The 24,280-nt window shown below is 37.0% G+C and overlaps 2 protein-coding genes across 3 annotated transcripts in view; one reads left to right on the top strand and one right to left on the bottom strand.

Annotated features, from left to right (window-relative positions):
• Window positions 1-1,659: 1,659 nt before the first annotated feature.
• trappc10 (trafficking protein particle complex 10) overlaps window positions 1,660-24,280 on the top strand; it is a 39,734-nt gene continuing 17,113 nt past the window's right edge. Inside the window, exons 1-4 of one of the 2 annotated variants that reach the window (XM_038297456.1) lie at window positions 1,660-1,679; window positions 7,631-7,786; window positions 17,775-17,856; window positions 21,039-21,174. In XM_038297456.1, coding sequence (XP_038153384.1) covers window positions 7,726-7,786; window positions 17,775-17,856; window positions 21,039-21,174 — 279 coding nt within the window. In that variant the 5' untranslated portion in view covers window positions 1,660-1,679; window positions 7,631-7,725. Of the gene's footprint in view, window positions 1,680-7,630; window positions 7,787-17,774; window positions 17,857-21,038; window positions 21,175-24,280 lie in introns of those variants that run through there. The other variant, XM_038297457.1, reaches the window with a different exon arrangement.
• Window positions 2,859-4,873, bottom strand: LOC119791362 (the record flags this gene model as incomplete). Its single annotated transcript, XM_038297432.1, has 10 exons — window positions 2,859-2,864; window positions 2,960-3,101; window positions 3,181-3,245; window positions 3,341-3,385; window positions 3,457-3,507; window positions 4,071-4,148; window positions 4,256-4,333; window positions 4,428-4,463; window positions 4,542-4,661; window positions 4,793-4,873. Coding segments are annotated over 10 exons (702 nt in total), but the record flags the coding sequence as incomplete, so codon positions are not given.

Genomic DNA, 24,280 nt, shown 5'->3' on the forward strand with positions numbered 1-24,280 from the left:
ACCTTATGTTTTGAAATACTGATTCTTCAATTCTACAATTCCAAGTTCGTTTTTATTAAAACTTACACATGGAAAAGATTATGTTAAATATCATACAAAGCCAATTATGATCTTATTCTTTTATAGAATGTCATATTTTAAATCGTAGGTCTTAAACATGCGGTCCATGAGCCCTAGGTGGTCCATAGAGGTACAGCATGGGGGTTGCAAAAGTTTTGGTTAATTAGACTTTTTTTTTTATTACCCCCTGCATTTTTTTCCGCTAATAAAAAAAAAAAAATTTGAATAGGGGTGGCAGGTCAAAAACCAATGTAGATTGAGGGATGGCTGAAAGCGGATAGGCGTCAGAACCTCATGGTCAATCTACACTGTTCCAACAGCAACGAGCACAACATCCATGTTTTCTAAATAAAGGCAAACTATACTTTCCTGCAGCTTTTACTATCAAATACATTAAATATATTTAAACATTCATGCTCTCTAAATAAAAAGTAGTGGACAAAATTTCTGGGGCGAACATCTTTCCCATTTTCATTATTTACTACTTCTACTTTCAGAAGTTGTTCTGCATAAAATTAATATACTGGGTCTAATATCTACATTTTTATTAAATTAGTTATTTATCTATGATTTCACTGAAGACTCCTAGATTACTTGCAGAGAATTTTCTCTTTACCCCATATAACACCAAACGTTCTGAAGTGAGCATGAATTCTATATATTTCAACTTTAATGTTAGTATTTTGACGTGCATAATTAACCACAGCATATTAGCTGTTGAGTAATTCTTAATATATGAAAAATTTAGACTGAACATTCCCCCTGAGAGTATTACTGCTGCAGAGGCTGCTGTTGAATGGGAATTCTACTGAAAGCGCCGGTACGTAGGGGTCTGAGCGGCTCCAACAGGGAAATAATATTTGAATGCAAAATGGTAATCTGGATGAACTGACTGCACAGATGATGCTTTCAGGTTGACTTTCTCACTTAAAAACATATTAAAACGACTTTATACCTACTGATCACAGCAGATATAGCTGCCATTGTTACAGGCAAAGGATAGGGTAGACCTACTTTAATATTGCGCGTGTCAGAATTAAACTTGTACAATCATTAAAAATGAAGCAGCGTGCGGGTTTTTGCTGCCTTTGCTGCTTTTGGTGTGAACGTAGCATTAGAGGGCGAAAAAAATGCTTGGGGTGGCTACAGGGGTGGACAATGATTGGCTAAGGGTGGCCATGGCCACCTCTGGCCCCCCATCTGGCTCTGCCCCTGATTGAAATTCCTTTAAATCCACATTAACATGAATTCAACACACTGTAGTAACCAGATAAATGGAGGCAGAAGATTTATTTCAGTCACCAATGCACACATTCAGCAACACAGGAGCTCTTCCAAGCTGGTCACCGTTTCATTCACAACACCTGTCCCATCTATGAGGAATCAGGATCAGAAATACTTTAATAATCCCAGGACTCCATCTGTAAGTGACTATAGGACCAGTTTCGTATAACACAATTTCATACAATATATATAATTAGGGGGTCCCCATCATTTTGGGGGTCCTTGGCCTTTTTTAAATAGTTCCCTCGTTTGTTTACGCTGCTAAAAAAAATGACAGACTGGCCCTTTAATGACGCAGCGCTTACGTACTTCCGGGAGGCGCAGTGGGGACGCAGGCCCTGTCGCTCATAGATATCCATAATAAAGGCCTTTATTATGGATATCTATGCTGTCGCTACCCGATCCGTACCGGTAGCACGATCCGTACCATCAGCTCATTTGCGCCTGCGCGAACAGAATAACTTCCGGGTCGCCAAAAAATAATGTAATTACGGTACTGAAAAAACTTTATTTATATCCTTAAATAATTAAAGAACACTAAACTACACCGTAAAGACAATATTGAAGACTTTTCTGGAAGAAATGGATGCTTTTTAAATTCAATCCATTGTATTGCTTGACGTCATCATCAGACATGCCAGGAGCAGTCTGGGAATATATTATTGCGTAACGTTTATCTGATGCACTCTATGATAATAGAGTGAATGCACTCTATTATTTTTTTATTTGAGAAAAAAAAAATGTATTTTATTCCTTAATAACATTAATTTTGTTTACACACACACATATATATCTATATATATATCTATATATATAGATATATATATATAGATATATATATAATCCATATTGTAATGTTTTACATTACATAAAGTTGTATAATAAACTTGAACACAAATACTCTTGTATAAAATAGATTTTTTAAGAACGTTAAAGTTATCAGTTGATATTTTAGCGCCCTCTGGTGTACACATCAAAAACAGGAGAAGACCTCGTCATTAATGCCCACATTGTTTATTTTTTACAAAAACCAAACAGGGAATAGAACAAAGAACACATAACAAAGCCAAAGCATACATTATTAAAAAAATGGTAGTTAGAAAAGTTGGGCAGAGAATAAAATAATTCAGAGAGAGAAAGAAAACCTTTAAAACTTATTAAGAACTGACTATACAAACATTCTAAGAACTATGCTCGCAAAACATGGTATTGACCTTTAGTCCCATTACATCAACACAGTTGATGTAAAACATTTCCATGTCTTCCTGATACTGGAAGGAAATTAAGAAGGGATCCTTTGCAGAACTGTATCCTTCAAGGGCCATTTTCTGCCTGGGCTTGCTCACCTGTAAGACTTCAGGTTCTCCTATTTCCCCACAGAATAAGGCTTTGTGCTGTTGAATCCAGTCCCATGCTTTATGCAAGTCCCTCAGGGTCTGTGTCTGTCCCTAAAGTATGAAAAAAGTACATAAAAAAACGTAAAATACTATATAGTATATATATACACACGTGACTCAATTCTGTAGTTTCAAAAGAGGTGATCAGGAAAAGAGCAGAACCAGGAGCTTGATGCTTTTCACCCTCGCTACACTAGCACTAAACATTAAACACACACCTTCGCATTGCCCTCTCCACCATAACCATTTCTGGGGGAAGTCTCTGCACTGGTGGACTTTGGAACCCTAAAGACCGGTTCCAGGATTCCTTCAAGAAGATGGGAGGATTCTTCTGTCCAGTGAGCAAATCGTTGTCCATGCCTTTGAATGGAACAACAGGATCATTAGCACATAGTAAACTAAAATACAGAAGACATTGAAGTTTCCTGTGTGAAAGTACCCTTCAATGCAAAACCTCTCCATTATCTGGAGGCACCACCAACGGCGAATGGTTGGCATCTCCCACTTGAAAAAACAGGCAAAAGCAAGTATAATAAAAATTACAAGCGGCTAGAAAAATTTCAATGTAATCAACCCCCCAAAAACTAAAATAAACATACCTGGGAAAAGGTAAATGGGGTTGATGTGCTGATGCAGAGGGCATACTGTAAAACATCAAATAACTGTAATACACAGTTTGAGCCATGAGTAAAAGCTTTAAGTAAGCAGTGAATACCATTAACATGAAGATCCCACAGTCATGTCCGTTGGACTGAAGAGGAAAATGCTGAGCAAAGAGAAGCAAAAAGACACATGTAAAATTAGAGAAAAGTACAACAATATATGAGCGATAAATATGTGTTTTACTGCAAACATTTTACACTTTGATAATTACAAACATACTTCAAGGTCTCTCCCTGTCTTCTCAGACCATGGCCCTGGATCAATAAAGGCTGCAATGCGTCTGCATACATTTGAATTATAAATTCAGATTAAGGTGACACACTAAAATATGCAAGTAGCCTGAGAACGAGGCTTTTATGAGCACCTAGCCTGAGAACGAGGCTTTTATGAACACCTAGCCTGAGAACGAGGCTTTTATGAACATATATCCAAAGAGACAGAACTGGCAATAGGCCACAACCAGTGAATCAATATAGCTTGAACCTAAATATATTTTTGTAGGCCTCGTCACCAAAACCATCTGGTCGAAGGGAGTCAAGAAACACTATCTCTCTCTGTTTTACCAGTAGAACCTGCAATTGATATTCTTTTTATTATCACATCATTAAAAAGCAATACATATAAATCCTTCACTGAGATTATTTAAAATACAAAAATTGTCATTACGCAGAGGAGGTAGTGATCAGCAGCGTCCTGTTGTTGGCTCCATGCTGGGAAAACTACAAGGTCTTTCGTTGTCAGGTCCTAATAATACCAATATGCATTAATATTACATCATACATGTTGTATACACTGAAGAATAGAAAGAGTGAGGAGGACAGCAATATAGATAAATTCACGAAAATACCTACAGGCAGTGAACAGAAAGGATCCACATCTGCCTTCCACAGGGGCACCACATACAGATTGAAGATGTGTATGTCTTTTCCCTTGTGAAAACAGAAAGAATGATGTTAAGCATTTCAATTGTTTCACAGGGCGTAAATATGAAGATCTAGGCAATTTAATTACAAATCTTTTTGCCATTTCCTCTACTATTTTCAGGCAAGCATTTCCAATCTGAAAAACATTGAAATTAACCAGTGATTAGACAGTCAGATATTACAGGTTTTATGAGACACATTTAAGAATACTTACATTTGATTCCATGCACTGACTTAACCCCAAGGACCAGAAATCCTCACGTGTAAGGCACACACTTCCCTCCTTCACAATTAGCTCAGCAGGTGAACAATCCTGGTCCAATATGTAACATAGCTAAATGAAAGAAAATTAAAATATTTCAGGAGAAGTTATTACATTTGGGGCAGCAATGTGAGAAAGGAGAGGAGATTAAATTAGCAGAGCCAGTCAGGCGCAGATTCAGAGCAAAATATGTCAAAGCATACAAGAGCCTCTTGAACTGGGTTCACATCCCGTTCCCACTTTGCTCCAGAAAAACAATAGGAAAGCTCCTGCTGCCAGTCCCTAGAGGAGTATTCGTGGTCGTTGAGGAGCTGCCCTTCAGATAGTTGCTCATCTGGTTGTATATATGATGACAACATTTTTTCAGTTATTCACATGAAGTAAAAATATGAACACAAAGACACAGAAGTGTGGAACATCTAAAAGCACTTACTTGTTAACCTATAATAGGGCCTCAGTCTGGACACATTGACCTTCATGGTTGTTGATCCCTTCAGCACAGTGGCCACTCCCTTTTTTGTAATGTTTCCAATCTTGTAAGGTCCTCTGTGCTGGCTGGTCAATGTGTCCCCTGTACGTGGCCTTTTTGAAGCCCCTGAAATCAGACATTCATCCCCAGCCTCAACAGTTGCGACACGGGTAAATTTGCATTTCCGGTCTCCAAAAGTCCTTTGCTGTCTTTCCTGTGCCATTTCAATATTTTGAAGAACCTTCAAAAATAGAAATGCACTTTAGGCAAGATTGTAAAAAAAATCTTATTTCTAGTATTTTCTCAACATTTACAAACCTTGGTATTAAGATTGTGTACTTCAGTCAGCTGTTTATCGATTTCATCCTCTGCATCACCAACCTCAAAGTTGTCTCCCATTGGACAGGTATTCATTATCTCGGGCAGACGTGGGTGACGGTGGAACAAGAGGAAGTATGGGGTGTATTTGGTTGAAGACTGATAGCAAAAAAGTTCATGGTTATCTGTTTTCAGATATTTTGTGCAAATGAAACACTAGTGTACTACCTGCTTGGCAGTGTTAATTCCATAAACAACTGCAGGAAGGTGAAGGTCCCAGTCATTATGGCTTTCGTTGACGTACTTCCTCAGAGCACGCTTTATATTTTGATTTGTCCTTTCATCCTAAATGAAAGATATGTTTTTTCATAAATAAAGCAACTTGATTTAAACATGGAAGTTCTTGCAAAGCAAAGGCTAAATACCTGTCCATTGGTCTGGGGGTGGTATGCACTGGACACAGCATGCTGGATGTTCAGCAGTTTAAAGATACTGTCATTGAGCTGCAGGGAACACATAAATATCTTCAAAGGACTGAGGTTTGCAAAAATGACAGAAGAGAAGATGGATAAAATTTCACCTGGTTCACAAACTCCTTCCCCTGATCTGTTATTATTTTTCTCACTAGGCCAAACGTGTACAGCTTAGAGATGATTGCTGAACAAACTTCTACAGCGGTCTTTGTTCGTAGAGGTTTAGCAACCACCCACTTTGTGTACAGATCGGTCATAGTGAGGACATAGTTGTGTCCCAGAGAGGTCTCTGGCAATGGCCCAATCAGGTCCAATCCAAGAACCTCCCAGGGTTCTTTTACCTACCACACAATAAAAGAACAAATAATAGAAAGATATAATGGAAAGGGGTTATATTGACTTATAAAAACAGTGGTTGTGTTTCAGTCTATAAATTAAAAAAATTAGAACCTTGATTGAATGTAGAACCGGTGCTACAGTTTTCAACGCTTGACCTGAAAGGAAAATTTGTTTGTGTAGTTGATTCAGGCTGATAAACAACAAAATCAGCTAAAGACAACCTATAGCTTCTATTAATTGTGTATTACATTCTTTATGCTAAAAGTCTTCAAAATTAAAGGTGATGGAAGGTATGAGCCATAATTAATTTGTTTTACATTACCCATTCATCAACATCCTTTGTGATGGTGAGCCAATAATACCCAGCAATAACCCTGTCTCGAGTGGCCCTCCTGCCATTGTGGTTGCCAGTACCAGGATTATTGTGGCACTCCATCAAGACAGATGTTCTTTCTTTCTCAGAAAGTACCACAAGCCGCATGAACTGCCGTCTGGGACCAACGTAGAAGAGTCTGCTGTCTGTTAGAAGAATGGTTGGATGGAATGATATGAAAACAGTATAAATAAAACATATTTTATGTTTTTTTTTTCATGCAAAGACATAAAATTTAAAGCATACAGATATTTTTGTGCATCCCAGAGAAATGCAGTAACCCAAACAGCATACAAGATAAAATATATAAATAAATAGTTTAAAATTGTAAAAAATATTATCGCATTTAACATTTTAAATATATACTTTTACTTTGACCGTAACATGCTTGCTAGAATAAAAAGTGAAAGAAATAAGAACATAATCTTCTTAAATGTGAAATATATTCTATATTGGATTTAAAATTGAAAAGACTGCTTTCCCAGGGACAAAAAAAATTGTATCATTCTTATTTAAACATTAAATGGACTTATAAACTAAATAATTATTAAATGAATATTTTTTCTGGCTGGTTTTACTTTTTAATTTTCTTACCTTTAACTTGAAAATGTGGAGACATCCTTTTAATTTTTTTTCTGGAATAAAAATCCATATTTTCGGGAAATGTTCCCTTATCAATGAAAAACTGCAGGTATCGAAAGGTAGCAAATGAATCCATTGTGGGATCAGTACTGCTGGAGTGCATCGTTAAGTACAGAGTAAATCAAATATTTAAATAAATTAAAATATAAACGCTGTGTGACGTATATTTGCGCATGCTCAGAGCAGTCAAAGTAACTATCACAAGACGATTGAACTTTTTTATGTATTTCTGTTTTTTTATTTTTAGAAAATGCAATATTGACGAAAATACAAAGATATACAAAAAGAAACCCATGCCTCTAAAAAATACAAAAGAATAAAAACGTAAGAAAAAGGAAATATTGCCACCGGAAGTTATTCTGTTCGCGCAGGCGCAAATGAGCTGATGGTACGGATCGTGCTTCCGGTACGGATCGGGTAATGACAGGCCCCACCGATTCCACTGAGCTACTCAGAGAAGCACTTCCTAATAATAAAGCCCCGCTTGGATGTTATTTTCATGGGGTACTACCGCTGAAACATATGGAGAGTCAAGAGGAAAAGCCAGCCATCTATACCATGGAAAACAAGCCGATAGTAACATGTAAGTGACTGAAAAATGGGACGGTTAGCTTCACTTTTGCTTCTCTTGACAGTTAGCCTGCTAGCTACAGTCATTAGCTCCTTTTTAGCTGAGCTGGCTGTCACCCTCAGCCTGGAGACGCTGCTAGCCTATGTGGCGACTTCGCTTCTACCGGTGTTATTGTAATACAACCGCCAAATGCTAATTTGGCGTTTGTCAATACATTTTCGCCATAGAATACAGCATTTCTTAGTACATTGGAGCTTCTCTGTTTTATTAGGCCGAGTCAACTGTAGAACGTCACGTCTGTTTGCTGCGGGTTTGGGAAGGATTGCGTCCTGTTGACTGCTATCCTGCGACTGTTTTCTCTCTAAGCAACAGGAAGACCATGTTTGAGGCCAGGTTACCATTCATAAATCCCCGGGTGTCTGCTGGAAGCTTGTTAGGGAGGTTATTTTAGGAGGGGATGCCAGCTGCATCTCTCTCACCGCAGATTGCTCCATTTTTAGCAGCCAGGCGCAAGAGTGCACAGAAATAAAGGAAATCTGACTAAGAAAATCCAAAGTCAACGTCAATTGGGATTATGAATTGGGAGCAGATTAGGACATTTAGAAAGCACAGTTCTACATTATTTTAAGCAAACACTTGGTGATTCTGACTAAACAGCTCTTTGTGTCCTAAATCAGCTTTAATAGAGATCAGATAATTTGGCCATTTGCCTTTATCATTGCTATAAATGCATTCAAAAGCATTTACTTTTGTGTACTTTTTTTTATTTTTATTATCTTCTGGTTATGGACTTGTCGTGTTTAACCCTTTATAGGGCACTCACTTGGAGAGAAATCTCAGCTGTGCTGCTGCCATCAACACCTTTGTTTATAGATGTTGGAGATCTGCCTGTTTTTCAGTCTAGTCCTGTTTCTCTGACTGTGACTGGCTGGATGTGCTCTCTTCATCCTCTGACATGGGAGCTGGCTCGGAGCTCGTCTGCCTGGCTGTGTGTTTCCTGGACGGGGCCGCCTTTTACAGCTGCTTTTTGTGTCTCTGCTTCTGTCTCCTTGAACCCCAGTCGGTCTCGGCAGATGGCCGCCCACACTGAGCCTGGTTCTGCTGGAGGTTTCTTCCTGTTAAAAGGGAGTTTTTCCTCTCCACTGTCACTACAGGCATGCTTAGTGTGAGGGGTTGCATTTGAGTCAATGAGTCAACGCAATCAACTGGTGTTCCTTAGATAGAAAATTTTGAATCAATTTGACTGGATGATCTGGTTGAACTGTAAAGTGTCTTGAGATAATATGTGTTGTGAATTGGCGCTACATAAATAAACTGAACTGAATTGAATTCAGTGAAGCCAATAGTGTTATTACAATCCAGGACAAGACCTTATTACCCTTGTAACATTAAAAAATATGGATATTTTGATGGCAAAAATGAATGTCAATGTAATAACAAGAAACGCCAACTTGCCGGAATATATTAAGAATAAATAACAAAAGTTCTTCTATAAGAAATTCATGAAAAACGGTCATAGTGACAGAAACACATTATTTTTGGTACAACATAACCTTAGAGGCATTAATGCTGATACTGGCATTTACATTTTTTTGTTTATAAACCTTAATATAATTGTTAACCAGGCTTATTAACTTTTTAACTTTAATTTTCAGCTTTTCAATTAGCTTTTTACATTTTTTTTCTTGTCTTGTTAACTTTATCTAATTGTCTAATTATCAAATGCCAAAATAAGATGTAGAGCCATGTAGCAGTATCTTTGCTGAATGGCTGGATATAGATCTTGTGCTTCTAGACCTTACTGAGGAACAGGGGGAACTAGAGATTTTCATCACCAGGGGCTTAGCCCGCTAAAATGTCATTATAATGAAGGTGCTGTCTCTCCCTGTTTCTGCTGCATTTATACATAGACCAGAGCAAACTACTATTACCCAATGTTATATGACATATGATAATGTAAAACTGTCTCTAGTTTTTCTCTCACCTGGACTCTTCTCCTGCCTTTTCGAAGAGGAACTGGTGTCCATAGTTGGCAAATAACTAAACAAATGTACATGTTTCTAAATTAAGCAAGACTGGAATTAACTCTAGAATACATTACAGAACTTCCAAATGGGATAATTTCTAACCCTCTATTGCGACAGTGTCAGTGATACAGTAATTTCGTTCTACCCATTCATTTGAAATATGTGTACAAATTAAGGAAAACTTAGTCTGGATCCATTTTGAAGTGTGATAAACTGGGATTTTATTGTAACTGGGATCCAAGCATTTGAAAACCAAAGGAAATGAAATTTCCCTCTTTGGGATTTCATTGTGAAAGATGTTTATCTGGCTCAGCCCATCACTGCCTTCTTTTCGTAATCTAATGCTAATCTAGTAAAGTGCAAAATAAAACTCAGTGGTGCCATATTTTCAGTAAACACATTAATTTATCATGCTAAAATCCACAGCTGTGCTCCTTGTTCAACAACATAACATGGATGAAATAGCAGGGACCAGAGTTAGCAAGAATTATGGATGAGGGAATTAAGTGTGTGGGGCCATAACAGGTTTGTTTCCACTTTGGGGTTGACCACTACCAACCAGATGAACATTAGATTGGTTGACAGTCTGATTTCTTGCTTATTAGGTCCCACTGCGTTGCCCTGGTAGGGCTGCGCATCGACGTCCTGAGCTGTCAAAAGAGGCAAAAAGGGGTTCGTACACAAACGCACACGAGCCCGTACAGGGCTGACATGCAGAAACAATTTTAGAAGATAGTTGCAGTGTAGGAGATGAACACCCCTTTTTTGCTGTGGTTTGCACTAGGGCTGAAATAAAAATAAATTAAATTAATCAATATTACTCGATTGCCGAAATAATTGTCAACTAATGAAGTAATCAATTAATCATTAACTGGAGTATAGAGACACTAAAACATGCATTTAGCTGACAGAGTGACCCACTTATAGCAGCAATTATACCAAAACTGTAGAAAGAATACATAAAGATTTAGCATTTAAGTTGTAAAAAACTTTTTTGTCCATTAATCCAGAACTCCACTAGTGGAAAGGTTTTAGTTTCACCTGGTTTAATTTCCAAAATTAAACCAGGCGATCCTTTGGTATCTGTGTATTAAATGAAAAAAATAATCAACAGATTAATTGATTTGCAAAATAATTTGTTAGTTGAAGCCCTACTTCGCAGATATTCTAACAAATGTAAATAGTTTTATGACTCTAACAAAAATGTAAAAATACTCGAATAGATCTGAGGCTTTTAAAAAACTATTCCTGGCTTAAGGCCACGATTGTAAAAATGTATTCTCCGCTTAATTGGTTTATCTCTTCAAGTGGTGAATAGGCTGTTTATCAGTTTATATCCATAATGGGATAGACGGTTGTTCTAATCTAAGATATGTTTAAATCAGTGATTATTTTACAAGAACAGATTTCATCAATGTTAATGATGTAGGGGCCCTTTTTCAGCCAGCTCAGCTCTGCTGCTGTACATCGTATACAACCAGAGAAAACTGCTCATGGTCTCACTTTTCCTTCCTCTTAGATAGTAGTCAGAATGATAGGAATGGTTTGGCAGAAAATCTCAAAGGTTTTGAGGGTGAAACTTTCGAAAGGGTAAGGCGACAATGATGCCATTAGCCAGCCTATCATGCCAAGACGTATTTTTAAAAGAAGGTTCTGGCTAAGAATTGAAATCTCACAGTTAGTCTGGAATATACTGTTAGTTATGCTTATTTTTATATTTTACTTTTGGTCAAATATAGACCTCTTCAAGTCATGGATAATTAAAGTATGAGAGTGAGGTTAGCTTTCTCGGATGCTGATCTAGCCTGTTAATCTGTTACATTCAGGGCTATACAGGTTGGGTTTGTGTTAGAAGTAGATATTGTAAAGTAAATCTTTCATTTCTTTTATAATACTCATAAAGAGTTGCAGTAGAGGATATTTACCCGTCTTCTGATTCTAAGTAAATGATGTGCTTTCTGCCTACATATAGCTGAAGTCAGGTACACTTTGACTTAGATTTATATCTTAAACATGTGTTTACCTTATGGGGTTGTGTTTGTTATTGGCTACTAAATTCTCTATAAGCTTTCATAGTTCAGTTTAGGTTTGAGCATGTTTTTAGAGCAGTGATGTCCAATCTGGAAAGGCCAGTTTTCAGCAATTTTTAGAAATGTTCTCTGGCCAGCACATCTGAATCAAATGGCTAAACTGCTCCATAAGCACACATCTGATTTACAGAGCTCTGCTAATAAGCTAATATTAGAGTGTGATGTGTTGAAGCAGAGTATATTTAAATGTTGCTGGGCTCCTGCCCTTAATGACTGAAGGTAGAGATTATTGTTTCAGAACCTTTTAAAAGGAAACTGGTAGGATCTTATTTCACCCACTCGTACCAAACTGGCAGACAGTAAAGACCATTAAGTGTTCACCAAATATAAATTAGAAGCATGTTGCCAATTTCTGTCGGCATGTATAGTGATTTATAGTTTGTTGCTGTGTTGAGTATGATGCATGCAAGTTTTTTAATTGTAGTGAGATTTAAAGAATTTTAAAGCTTTGTCTGCACATAAAATCATAACTTTTGACATGCTCTTTCTTGTTATTAAGGATTTTTTTGTTGTTGTTTTTTGGTAATGAGGAAATGTTCTTTTTTTCTATTCATACTGTGCTGGTTAGCTGCTAAAAGAGCCTTTTAATCCAAACTTTGAATCAAAAAGAAATCTAGACTGATAGCCAGCCGATAATTTTTGCTGAGTGTTTTTTTTTCTTCTTGTTTTTCTTTTTTGTTTGGGCGGCTGATCAGAGACCAGAACTTATCAGGATTCCTCACTTTGTGTGTGATTTGTGATGCATAAATGGCACTATAACAGATAAAATTATGGCTGAAACAATTAACCAGATTAATTGTGATTAATTGATTATTGAAATAATCGTCAACTGATCTAGTAATCGATTGATCGTTAACTGGAGTGTTGAATTGGAGCAACGCACCTTGAAAAACCGCTTGGCTGCAGGAAAATATACTGAAATTGTAAAAAAAAAATATATATTCAAGGATTTTGCATTTAAGATTTAAAAAAACTGTTCGATCAGGCAATATGCTCTATCCAGAACTCCTCAAGCTGAAAAGTTTTCACTTGGTTTACTTTTGTAAAACATCTTCTTTAAGGAACCTATGGTTATCTGATTAAAATCAGTTAATCAAAAAAAAAACTTGTCCGATTAATCGCTTTGTAAAATAAATGTTATTTGCAGCCCTAGATAAAAGGTAAAAGTTGATTTTTACAGGATATGGACTATTACACTTATCATTCATCGTCATAGTGATAGATACTTTGTCCGAATCACAGTCTCTCTCTTGGTGTGCCGCCGAGCTTATAGTGTGTTCTATAATTACTTCACCTCTGATGCTTTGTCAGTCCTCTCTTAATGTTTATCTGACTGTAGTGAAACCATCCTCATCTAGCGTACATCTCAATCCTGCTTATGCAGTTTTAATAGGACCAGTTCGTTGAAGTAGTATGCTAAAAGCTACATCTGCTTGCTGTCTTGAAGGTGTACTTTGAAAACTAGAATTGTGGCATTTGTCTTGTTCCCATTCATCTACAAAACCTTCAGAAAATGTTGTACCCTAGCTCCATAAATCTGCCAGTTGGCTTTAAAAGCCAAGTCAGTGACAAGTGTTAAAGCTTACTTAGCCGGCGGTAACTGTGCCTGGGGGTTTAAGGGCTGGTTATCCTCCCGCAGCAGGGTGTCGCAGTGAGGTGGTCACAGATATGTTTGATTTATGCCCAGTATTGAAGCGTGGTCTGTGCTATGTTATTCCACGCCACAACGCAAGAGGGACAATCACAATCCAGCTGTGGGTCTAGATACGGCAGAGGCGGTGAGGAAGTGGGGGCAAATTTGTCTGAAAACGGAGGGACATGAGAGTGAAAAAGAGCGGGGATCCAGGTGGAAAAAGGGTTCCAGCGTTCTCGCGCACCTCGCTCTTCTAGCTGGTCCAACTTCACGAGTCGTTTTCCTAAACGGTGGTCGTACAAATATAACAAGCCGGTAAGGTACCAAACAGGAAAACTTGATAGTGTGGAGCAGATACAGATTTGACCAATCAGTAGCCTCCTGTCTGCTCTCACCTACAATTTTGGAGAGGTGCACAAGAGTGTCTGTGGAAGCGGAGGGGGTATATCTGCAATACCTGCGGCGCAGTCAACCTGGTTTCTGAGCATAAATCAGCCTTAAAGAGTAGTCTTCTTGATGGTCAGGTTGAGGGTTCTATTCCATCTTGTTCCTATCACATATCAATGGGCTTTGGGCAAGGCATTTAACCCCAAGTTGCAATTTGATATGCTTATCGGCTAATTATTGCAGCTGTGTTTGGATGACTTTAGCTATAACGTGAAGTTCTCTGAGTTGTCAGTATAAACATAAAAACATCAGAAATACAGTCCATTAACTTTTTACAACTGAAGATATGTGATGGCAGCAGCTGGTCTCACTTTTGAATGTCGTTATGAAGAGTGAAGACGTTTACATTTAGGACAAGACGGATTTATTAGAGCAATGGTTTAACTGTTAAAATTGACTGACTGATAAGTGTAGTTAATGACTGACATCATTTAACAAGGACCTCAAATATCTGCTTTTACTTAAACATGACTTTCAAAAACCTTTATGTGAGCAGAGAGCAAAGGTGAACCCAGGGTTATATTTAGGAGGGTGAACCTTTAGTCCATCACACTGAAACTGTAGCAACACTGGTTCTGTTTAGAGCAACGTGAAGGCTAACGGGGGCCTTTTTTTTTTTTTTTTTTTTTTTTTTTTTTACCTGTTTAAACGGGAACTTAAGAAAATGCCCAAACGTAACTATTCTGTATGTAAAATAATTGTGCTGTTGATTTGAGTCGCATGATTCAGTCTGTTAATGGGTACATCTGGTGCCTTGTGCATGTATTTTACAACACCTGAGAGCTTTTATATCTGCATTGTTCCAGCTGTGTTTTGTTTGATGACTATGCAATTAAAAAGGGAGTGCATTTAAATGGAGGTATGTGAACCCTTTGTGTTCCTGAGGCTTGGCTGCTTTCATTGATACACATTGTTAAAACTTTGTGAACCTTTTATGTAGCAAAAATAGCCACTAACTTTTTACATTTAAGCTAAAATTCTTGCATTTCCGAATTTTTAAAGCCAACAGGATCGTGCATAATCATTGAGTGGAAGCAAACTGATCAAATATATTATTACAATATTACTGTTTTGAATATCCATGTTGCAAAGGATGACAAAATGGTTTGCAACTATTACGGCATCATACATTTAGGACCTTGTTACCTGAAAATATTTGGTGACAGTCTTTAATGCGGGTGAGGGTGAGAACCTTTAAAGGTTTTAAGGTAGAAAACATCTTTTAGCATTTGTTTCGTGGGTATTGTTGAGGATTGAGTGTTATGCTGCTGATTGGCCATGTTAGTTTTTGTCACCACTGGCTAACTTTTCTAGCCGGCTTTGAAAATTAAAGGAGTAATAATAGTAATGATTTAAGGAATTTTATTTTCCTTCCTGTCACAACTCCTGTTTTCAAACCCTGTAAGTTATACTTTTTGTTAATGATGATGAGTATATTATTATAGCTGAAACAATTAATCGGATTAATCGATTATTGAAATATTCATCTACTAATTCAGTAATCAAAAAATCATTAACTGGAGTATAGAGATATGTCTTTAGCTGACACAGTGCCCTACTTATAGCAGTAATTATACCAAGATTGTAAAAGGAAAAAAAAACAAAAAACAAATATATATATATATATATATATATAGAAACATTTTGCATTTAAGATAAAAAAAAAATAAGAAAATATTTTGTCTGTTACTATGCTCTATCCAGAAGTCCTCAATTGGAAAAGTTTGAGTTTCACCCGGTTTAATTAGTTTGAAAGTCAGATTAATAGGTTAATCGATTTGTGAAATAATCTCTAGTTGCAGCCCTATTTATGACTCTTTTTGTTAGTTTTATTATGGAAATGGCTTTAGAAGGAGGCTCTCAAGAAAAAGAAAATAAGCCGAAGACAGAAAACAGATTAATGCAAGTTAAAGGTATACAGTACGATCTTTTATTTCTGGGTGGATCATCAAAAAATAAGTGGTCATCCTAACTGTCAGTCATTCTGGTGATACGTTTACCTAATGCCGTAAAAATTGTAAATCCTCTTTGGGAAAATAAGCTTGTATGAGAGATGCAAACGGCAACTTTTAAAGAGAAATGGGCTTGTGCATGCTCTCTTTAATAGGCGTTCCCTCTCAGGAGCGGGTACAGGGTTGTGCATGTACATTTTTTTTGTCTTTAAGTGGAGAGGGCGGGTCTTTTCAAAAATTCTAGAAAACCCCCCACTATATCTTTAATTAGCAAGTTCATTTCTAAGATATTTTTTTGTTGTAATTCAAAATTTTAGGTTGTTTTGTGGGCCCTTATAAACCGGAGCTGTTTGGTCAACATTTTGTTTTGGCAGCTTTTTAAAGCTTATCTTGGTAAAAAGCTCTCCTTTGAAGGTTTCCTTAGGCTGGGAATGCAACTGGATTATCCGGCATCCGAAGTAAATAAAGGAATATAGGGAGCTTGTACAATGTTATTTATGGGAATCCCTGGGGTCTGGAAACCTTTAAATGGATGTTCAGAAGTGGTCAACCTCAGCAGATTTTTACAGTCTGTTTCTGTCAGCTGTTGTTTTCCACACTGAGGGTTTCATCTCATATATGTATGAACATGCTTCATTTGCTGCACACCAAACCGCTAACTGTAGTAATAACATGATGATGACTGCGGTGACTGGCTCCGTTTTCAGAAGCTTAACCACATTCTGGAAATTACCACAAAGAACAACAACAAGAACGTGTTTAAATTTGAAATTAGTTAAAGGTTTTGTTTTTTGTTTTTTTTTCATTTGATTAACCGTTTGAGCTAAAATTCTTATTTTAATGTGAGAAGGGATCAAAAGCAGACGAGAATATAACTGACTGGACCCCAGTCAATTCTACTATAATAACACAATGCTAACCGCAACAAAAGGAAATTTCAATGATATTGTTCGAAATGAGCACAAAGGAGTGATGTGAATATATTTCAATAGAATAAAGTCAAAATCTAAAGGATTTAATTTGAGCATTTATGGTCACAGTGGAGAAAAATTTATCTCATATTAGTAGTCTGCAAGAAAAAGAAGCTAATCAGTGAAATTTTAAAAAGATGGTGGGGCATTTAGGGTCTGTTCTTTTAAATGTTTGCCTGTTTTGAGTCATGATAATAAGCTCCTTATTACTAGATTTGAATGAGACATTCCCGTTTTTGTGCTGCTTTAGCTTAAATAGTTGAAACGTTGATCTGCAAATGGCTCATTTCTACACACCTGCCACCAGCTGATACGTGTTTTCATTTTTGTTAAATCTGTCATGGTTTGCTCAAGAGTTCATGTTCAGTAGTCCTTTGCTATTTTATTATTGAAGGAATCATCAACTAATTTAGTTATGTTTTTATCATTAGAACAGGTGGTTTGGAGTAGAAAATAAAAAAATGTGGAAAACGCACAACTTTGCATTTAATGAAGAACCTTTATTTCTAAATTCTATAAATGTGTTCTCCATTCACTACTCATAGTTTTAATTTTAACCAGTTCAAATTCTCTTATAAAGCAGCATTATAAAAATCTGATTAATGATTGAAAAAACGATTTAAAGATTAACCAACAAGCTAAATAATAGTTGATTGTTTAAATTGATCATTTGGTGTGAAATCAAATCACAGCTTTAAAAAAAATTATGTTTAAACTTTCCTCTCACTCTCTGCTTTAGCTTTATCTTTGAAATATTGTTTCTTTAAGAAAAGATTATTTATGTCGGATTTTTTTGTTGTTGTTTTTCTTAAGTTACTTTTTCTTAAGTTACTTTTTTCTGGATCTCAGTTTTACACCTTCTTGTGTCTCTTCATCCTAGGTGCTGGAGATCAGGGCTTGTTCACGTCTCTTTATACCTCACTGGCTCAGCAGCTTCCCAGGGAGCCGATGGAGTGGAGGAGGTGGGTTTTGGTTTGATAAATCTATTATAGTAAAATATTATATTGAACCTGAGAAAAATACTAAGAAAATATAAAGAACATCTTGTTTTTTTTTGTGGTAGAAGATAAAAAAAAAAAAAATGTCAGTATTTATAAATGTAAATATATACAATTTTCACAAACCACTGTTACTGACTATGAGGTTGATTTATTGAATAGAATAGAAAATCCCTTTATTATCCCACAATGGGGAAATTCTGGTGTTTACAGCAGCAAAATGATTATAGAAAAAATGGTCACAAACATGTGGGCCTTAGAAAAATTTATAAGAATAACGTAATAGTGAAGAGTTAAAATATAAACGAAGAAATACTTTAATGTAAAGTGTTTTAACAATCTAATCTTAGGAACAATATAATCTCAGCTCCTGTAGAGAAACGTGATGTAAGTCAGGGCAGAGATCACTTCCTCTTGCTGGTAACTTTCTGGCAGCGCTGTTTTATAGATGTTAGAGGAGAGTCAGTCACTCTGGAGGATAATTTGACAAATCTGTCACAGAAACTTTCCAGACTGAAACATAAATGGGAGAAGAGTGAGAAAGCTCACTTTTCTTACCGCTTTCAATGAAGACACTACTACAGGAAGCTGCTGTTGAGGTCTTCCTCTGTTTTATTTTCCGGATTCAGTCATGGAGCATGTTTTTTAAGATGCCCCGTTTAATAAAAAATTTATATTTAATCATTATCTGCAGAAATTAACTGAAGTGCAGGTTAAAGGAGAATTCCGGTTTTTAACACTTAGCCAATTTTCTGTAGTGTCCAGGATGAAATCGAATGATCGACACCAAAATTTTGACAATTGGTCCTGTCTCTGCTTTTTGGCTCATTTAGAATCCACCCCTGGCTGCTTCAGAATGGCTTCCATAGTGCATGTCCGATAATGTCCTTAAAACAACCTTAAACGTTCTTTTTTTTAAATATGCTACTCACCGGGTCGTCAGCGCTGTTCAATGACGTTCCAAAAAAAGTTTCGTAAAGAAAAAACTTTCCTGTAGTGTTTTATTTAGCATTTTGTAAATCCCATTGAGTTCTGTTGGAATAGTCAATATTCCCCTGCCACCGGAAACGGAAATTGGGCCTGTTTACACAGTTGTAGTCTTTTCGCTTCACTCTTTGTACTCCAACGTCGAGGTGCTAACGTCTCTGTTAAACACTTTAAAAAACTCTGAAAATGGAATACGAAAGGTGGATTCTTGATTCTCGACGTCGGAGTACACAGAGTGAAGCGAAAAGACTACAACTGTGTAAACAGGCCCCGTTTCCGGTGGCAGGGGAATATTGACTATTCCAACAGAACTCAATGGGATTTACAAAATGCTAAATAAAACACTACAGGAACGTTTTTTCTTTACGAAACATTTTTTGGAACATCATTGAACAGCGCTGACGACCCGGTGAGTAGCATATTTAAAAAAAAGAACGTTTAAGGTTGTTTTAAGGACATTATCGGACATGCACTATGGAAGCCATTCTGAAGCAGCCAGGGGTGGATTCTGCATGAGCCAAAAAGCAGAGACAGGACCAATTGTCAAAATTTTGGTGTCGATCATTCGATTTCATCCTGGACACTACAGAAAATGGGCTAAAAGTGTTAAAAACCGGAATTCTCCTTTAAGCTTGCCAGGGGACTGAAACATTTTGAGTTGATCACTGAAGAGATCTTTTCTGGTTTGAGACAAATTATTGCTCATTCTACCAGTAATGAACCTCAAATAATGGTTTGTACTAAAGCAGCAATGAGCATAGAACCAGTATTGGTAGATTTATTTACTGAGGATTGAGAAGAGGAACCAGAGAGATTGATTTATAGTTTAGTATTATTATAGGAAAAGTAACCAACCTCTATTTCAGGAAAAATTATCGATGGTCTCCAGACTGATTATGTTTATTATTTTTCTTATTATTAATAGATGTATTGTTGCATTGTATTTAATTATTTGAAAAAAGGTCAAACAAGGTGAGAAAGGAGAGTTATGGTGCAGCTACTAAAGCCTTTTAGTTATCTGTTAGCCAAAGTCCCCCCATTTTAGAGGCTTGGATTAGAAAAAGAAAAAGTTCCTATGAGAAGCTCTGATACCTGATGAAAAGCTGCCAATTCAGTAACGCCACATCAGAATAAAAGGGTTTAAACTGGTCTTAAGTTTTCAACTTCAACAGGTTTCAAATTTCAAAGCTGTAGCAACAAAACACATTGTCACATGGTCTCAGTGAAGCGCTGATTCCTACTTTGGTGTCAGCAAATATGGCAGCAGATATGATCTTATCATTAGTTTTATAACTGCGCTGTTCCCCTTGTGAACTCTGAATGATGTGGTTTGCATAAATAAGTTTATTTATGTTTAAGCAGTTAAAACATGTTTTTACCTGGTTAGCGTTTTAGGAAAGAAGCTATAAACTACTGGCTGTTTTGGAAAAGAAAAAAATACAAAAAACTGTTATACCATTTATATTAAGGTTGTGATTACATTAAAGTGAGTCAGCACTAAAGAGTGAAGATAAGATAAATAAGTTAATCGAAATCGAAAGCTGAGTATACATGAGAACAGCAGATCATAAAGGCAGGAAGCTGCAGCAGCCAAATATAGTCTCTGTTTCACTATGATTGTTACTTTAAAATACTTAAAACTGTGAAAGAAAGATAAACAAAGAAAATGCAGTTTTGCAAGACATGCACAAGATCTAGTCTGGATGGGGAAATCCAGTCACATTTTTTTAAACACATTGGAAATGCTGGCAGTATATGAGCCAATGCAACCTGCAGGGTTTCCTTACATAGAAAACCTATGAACTTATTTGAATAATAAACTGAACTAAATTGCATGGTTCGATGATTGATCAACTGGTAGGTGAACTATGTAGTTGACTTGATTTGTCTGTAGGTGTTTTCTTTATTTCCTTTTTTTATTGTAAAGTGGTTTGATGCAGTTTAAAATTAGGATTATTTATCATTTTATAAGTCAAAAATGGCTACAAAGAACCCTTTCAATATGTAAGGAGGTCATATTGTAAAAGAGCTGCTGATCTACTGTTGAATAATGGTCTACAGGTTCTGTATATGTTTTCATGAAGCAAATAAAGTCGTGTCACTTTGATGACCACTGCAGCAAAATGAGGCCATATAACTCTGCTTTGTCTGCTGTGCAGGACATACGGTCGTGCTCCAAAAATGATCCACCTTGAAGCTAATTTTGTCCAGTTTAAGGAGGAGCTCCTCCCGAAGGAGGGCAACAAGGCTCTTCTCACGTTCCCCTTCCTCCACATCTACTGGACGGATTGCTGTGTGAGTAGATCTAAACGCACACACACAAACTCAAGCATGTTTCTCTATCCTTATGGCTACTTTAATTTGGCTTTAAGTCATTTCTAAACCATTTCTAAAGGCTAACTGTGACCCTTAGCCTAAACCTAACCGTTATGGGCTAATACCCAACCCTAACCCCAACCTAAATTCAATTCACACCTAAAGGGCAGATTATACTTCTGCAACCGCACACATAAAATGTCACTTGCGTCTGATTGTGAACCAGTTTTGCTGGTATGGTTCTGCACAGTCAGTCTGGAATTTCTAGGGACGTACAGCAGTTTCCCACCAAAACGTAAGGTGGACCCTATTTGAGAACTCGCGAGAACTTCGGTGGATGGTCACGAGAACTTTGGCGGTTCCGGCAGGAGTGTTTATCTTCCAAAACAACATTAGAGCAGCTGCAAGATATCACGGAGATGGATCTAAAGTTGCGAGACATCGAAGATGATATATTTATTTATATAATTTGTCTGAGGCATCGTACAAGTGGTTTTACTTCCAAACCTCCTCGATTAACCTTTCGTCGTAGTTGTCCATTGTTGTTGTTATTACTTGGTTTTTAAAAATGACGCGCCCTGGCACCGAATCGAGAAGGACGACCACACAGACAGCCGGAAAGGCATACCAAGGACCAATCACAGCTGCTTTTTGTCTGCACACTTCTGCTTGAGGTCTGCGCGGGTTTGCGACCGTCCGACGCATAGTCAGGATTTTTTTTAGGTTCGCGAAGACAGTTGCAGAACCTCTGCGCAGGGGGGCGTGGTCACACAGACAGATTTGACGGTTGCAGAGGCTATGCGTCAGAAGCATAAATTGTCCTTAAGTCCTAAACATAACACCTAAGCTCAAAACAGTATTTGTACTCCTGGGGAGCAGACGTTGGTCCCCACTAGAGCAAACACCCCCCAGGATGTGCTATGATTTATGGAAAATGTTCCCCACTATGTAAAAACCACATGCCCAGACACACACACTGACGATTACTCCTCCTTGTTCATCCGGAGGAACAACCTTCATATTCCTTTCAGGGTTTTCAGGTTTCTTAAAAATCAGTTTCTCCTGTAATCGAAAATCTCAGAGGTAGGAGATGTGGATTAAACAAGTCATCTCTATATCATGTGTTTATTCTGCTCAGCTAATGAACCGGGTGAGTCTAACCTGCATAGTGAGTTAAAATGTCCAGATTGGACTCATAACAAAGACTTGGCATCGAAATAACTTGTTAACCACATGGCCCACATTTGGAAAATACCCATTTTATATTGTTTTCTGTCTTTGTATGTGTCTAGCATACACAACAGACAGCATGGCAAACCCATTAGAAGAATTATGTTTTATAGGAAGATAAATCTGTGAAAGTTGCTCCTTTTAGAAGACATTCAGATGAAGAATTCAGTCTATTTCTGGACGTCTTGTGACCGGGAAGAGAGTTTTCTCCTCTAATAAATGTTAATTAAACTCTACCATTGTAGGAATCGCGTTGAGTTCCAGGTTTTATAAAGCAGCCCAACAAAGCCTTGCTTTTGTTTTGAAAATGTACAAAACAAGCAAAAAACAAAAAAAAACAAGGCTACTGTATAAAACCTGGGACTCAACGCAATTCTTGACCTTTTGAATTGAAAAAGCTTCTTGGATGGGAAGAAAAATGTCTTCAAACTTGGAAACAAAGTCCAGTGGTTTGTTTGTAATTTTCTGTTTTTTGGAATGACTATGACCTGGATGACTGAGAATCTTCACCAGTCGACCATTGTAATATTTCCACATTCTCCATTCACCTTTGGGAAACAGAAACAGATTGAAGTAAATCAGAGAGAGGCAGGAACCTGCTGCTGCTGACTGAGCAGCTCGTTTAGTGGAGGAAGTTCTGTCAGGAGCGTGTGACTCATGACGTTTCCCAACTGCTGTGTGTTTAGTGTTTGGACTCATAAACCTAAGCTGGATACACCCACACCTTAACAGCAATACACTTAAAAGCTCCTGAGAATTACATTTCCACTCCCTACATTATAACCTGAAGAAAAGGAAAAAGACTATCTCACTGAGCTATTTATGTTTAATACCAATGGTAGACATAATCTTTTTTAAAGTGAGATTGAAAATGTAGCTGTTCACATTAGAACTACAACTGCACATTTAACATACTCCCTTTTTTGTTTGCTTATTAATTGATTCATCATACAGGTCCTTTCAAACATTATCCTCCCTCCATGAGCCTTTTGTGATGTTGCAGTTGTTTGCGATGCAAAAAAGTGCATAATTGGAAGCAGAAGGGTGTCGAAATCTAAAAAGTGTACCATAAAAGAGGGTAAATGAAAAAAAATTTACTCTGATACCCCTAGAAAATAATTCAAGGTCAGAGTTGAATTTAATTTAATCAGTGTAAAAAAACAGCTGTTGTGTATACATCAGGTTTTTTTGCAGAACATTAGTGTAAACGATATCCCAAGCTTATAAAATGTCTGGACACTTTTTGATGCATCCTCAGAAAATGGGAAACTGCAAAGCTACAAATATGTTAAGTCCATCAGTTAATTAAAAGTTTGGAGTTAAAAAAGAAGTCTGGTTTGTTTTTAGTGAACATAAAGAACACTTGAAAATTGTGCTTTGCTTAGATTTTTCACTTTTTGAGTTGCATGCAGATCACTGAGTTTGGCAGAACTCCACCTCTGCGCATCACCCTGAACACACGGTGAAAACAAATGGTGGTAAAAATAGCATCACGCTGTGAGCACACTGGTATTTATCTACGTCAGGGTAACTGGTAATAAAAGAGCTTAATACAAGACAAAGGGAGACTAAGACAAAGGGAGACTAATACATTGAAGTATTTGCAAGAAACATTTTAGAAGGTAAAGCTGTCAAACGTATACATACTTAAACACTGTATATAGATTTTATACTGTTTTAGCATGGTATCAATAGCAAATACAAGTGTTCTTTGCATATTTATGTTAATGTTCGTTTTCGGGGTTTTTCCTAAATTATTTGCACATTAAAAGAATAATACCTCAAATGATCTTAAAATATTGTCAAATTTAGTATGTTTGGGTTATTTATTTAGCGTTTATTTGAACAATTATTT

Source organism: Cyprinodon tularosa, unplaced genomic scaffold (assembly GCF_016077235.1).
Source record: "Cyprinodon tularosa strain WSP-4 unplaced genomic scaffold, ASM1607723v1 ctg388, whole genome shotgun sequence".
Taxonomy (NCBI): Eukaryota; Metazoa; Chordata; class Actinopteri; order Cyprinodontiformes; family Cyprinodontidae; genus Cyprinodon; species Cyprinodon tularosa.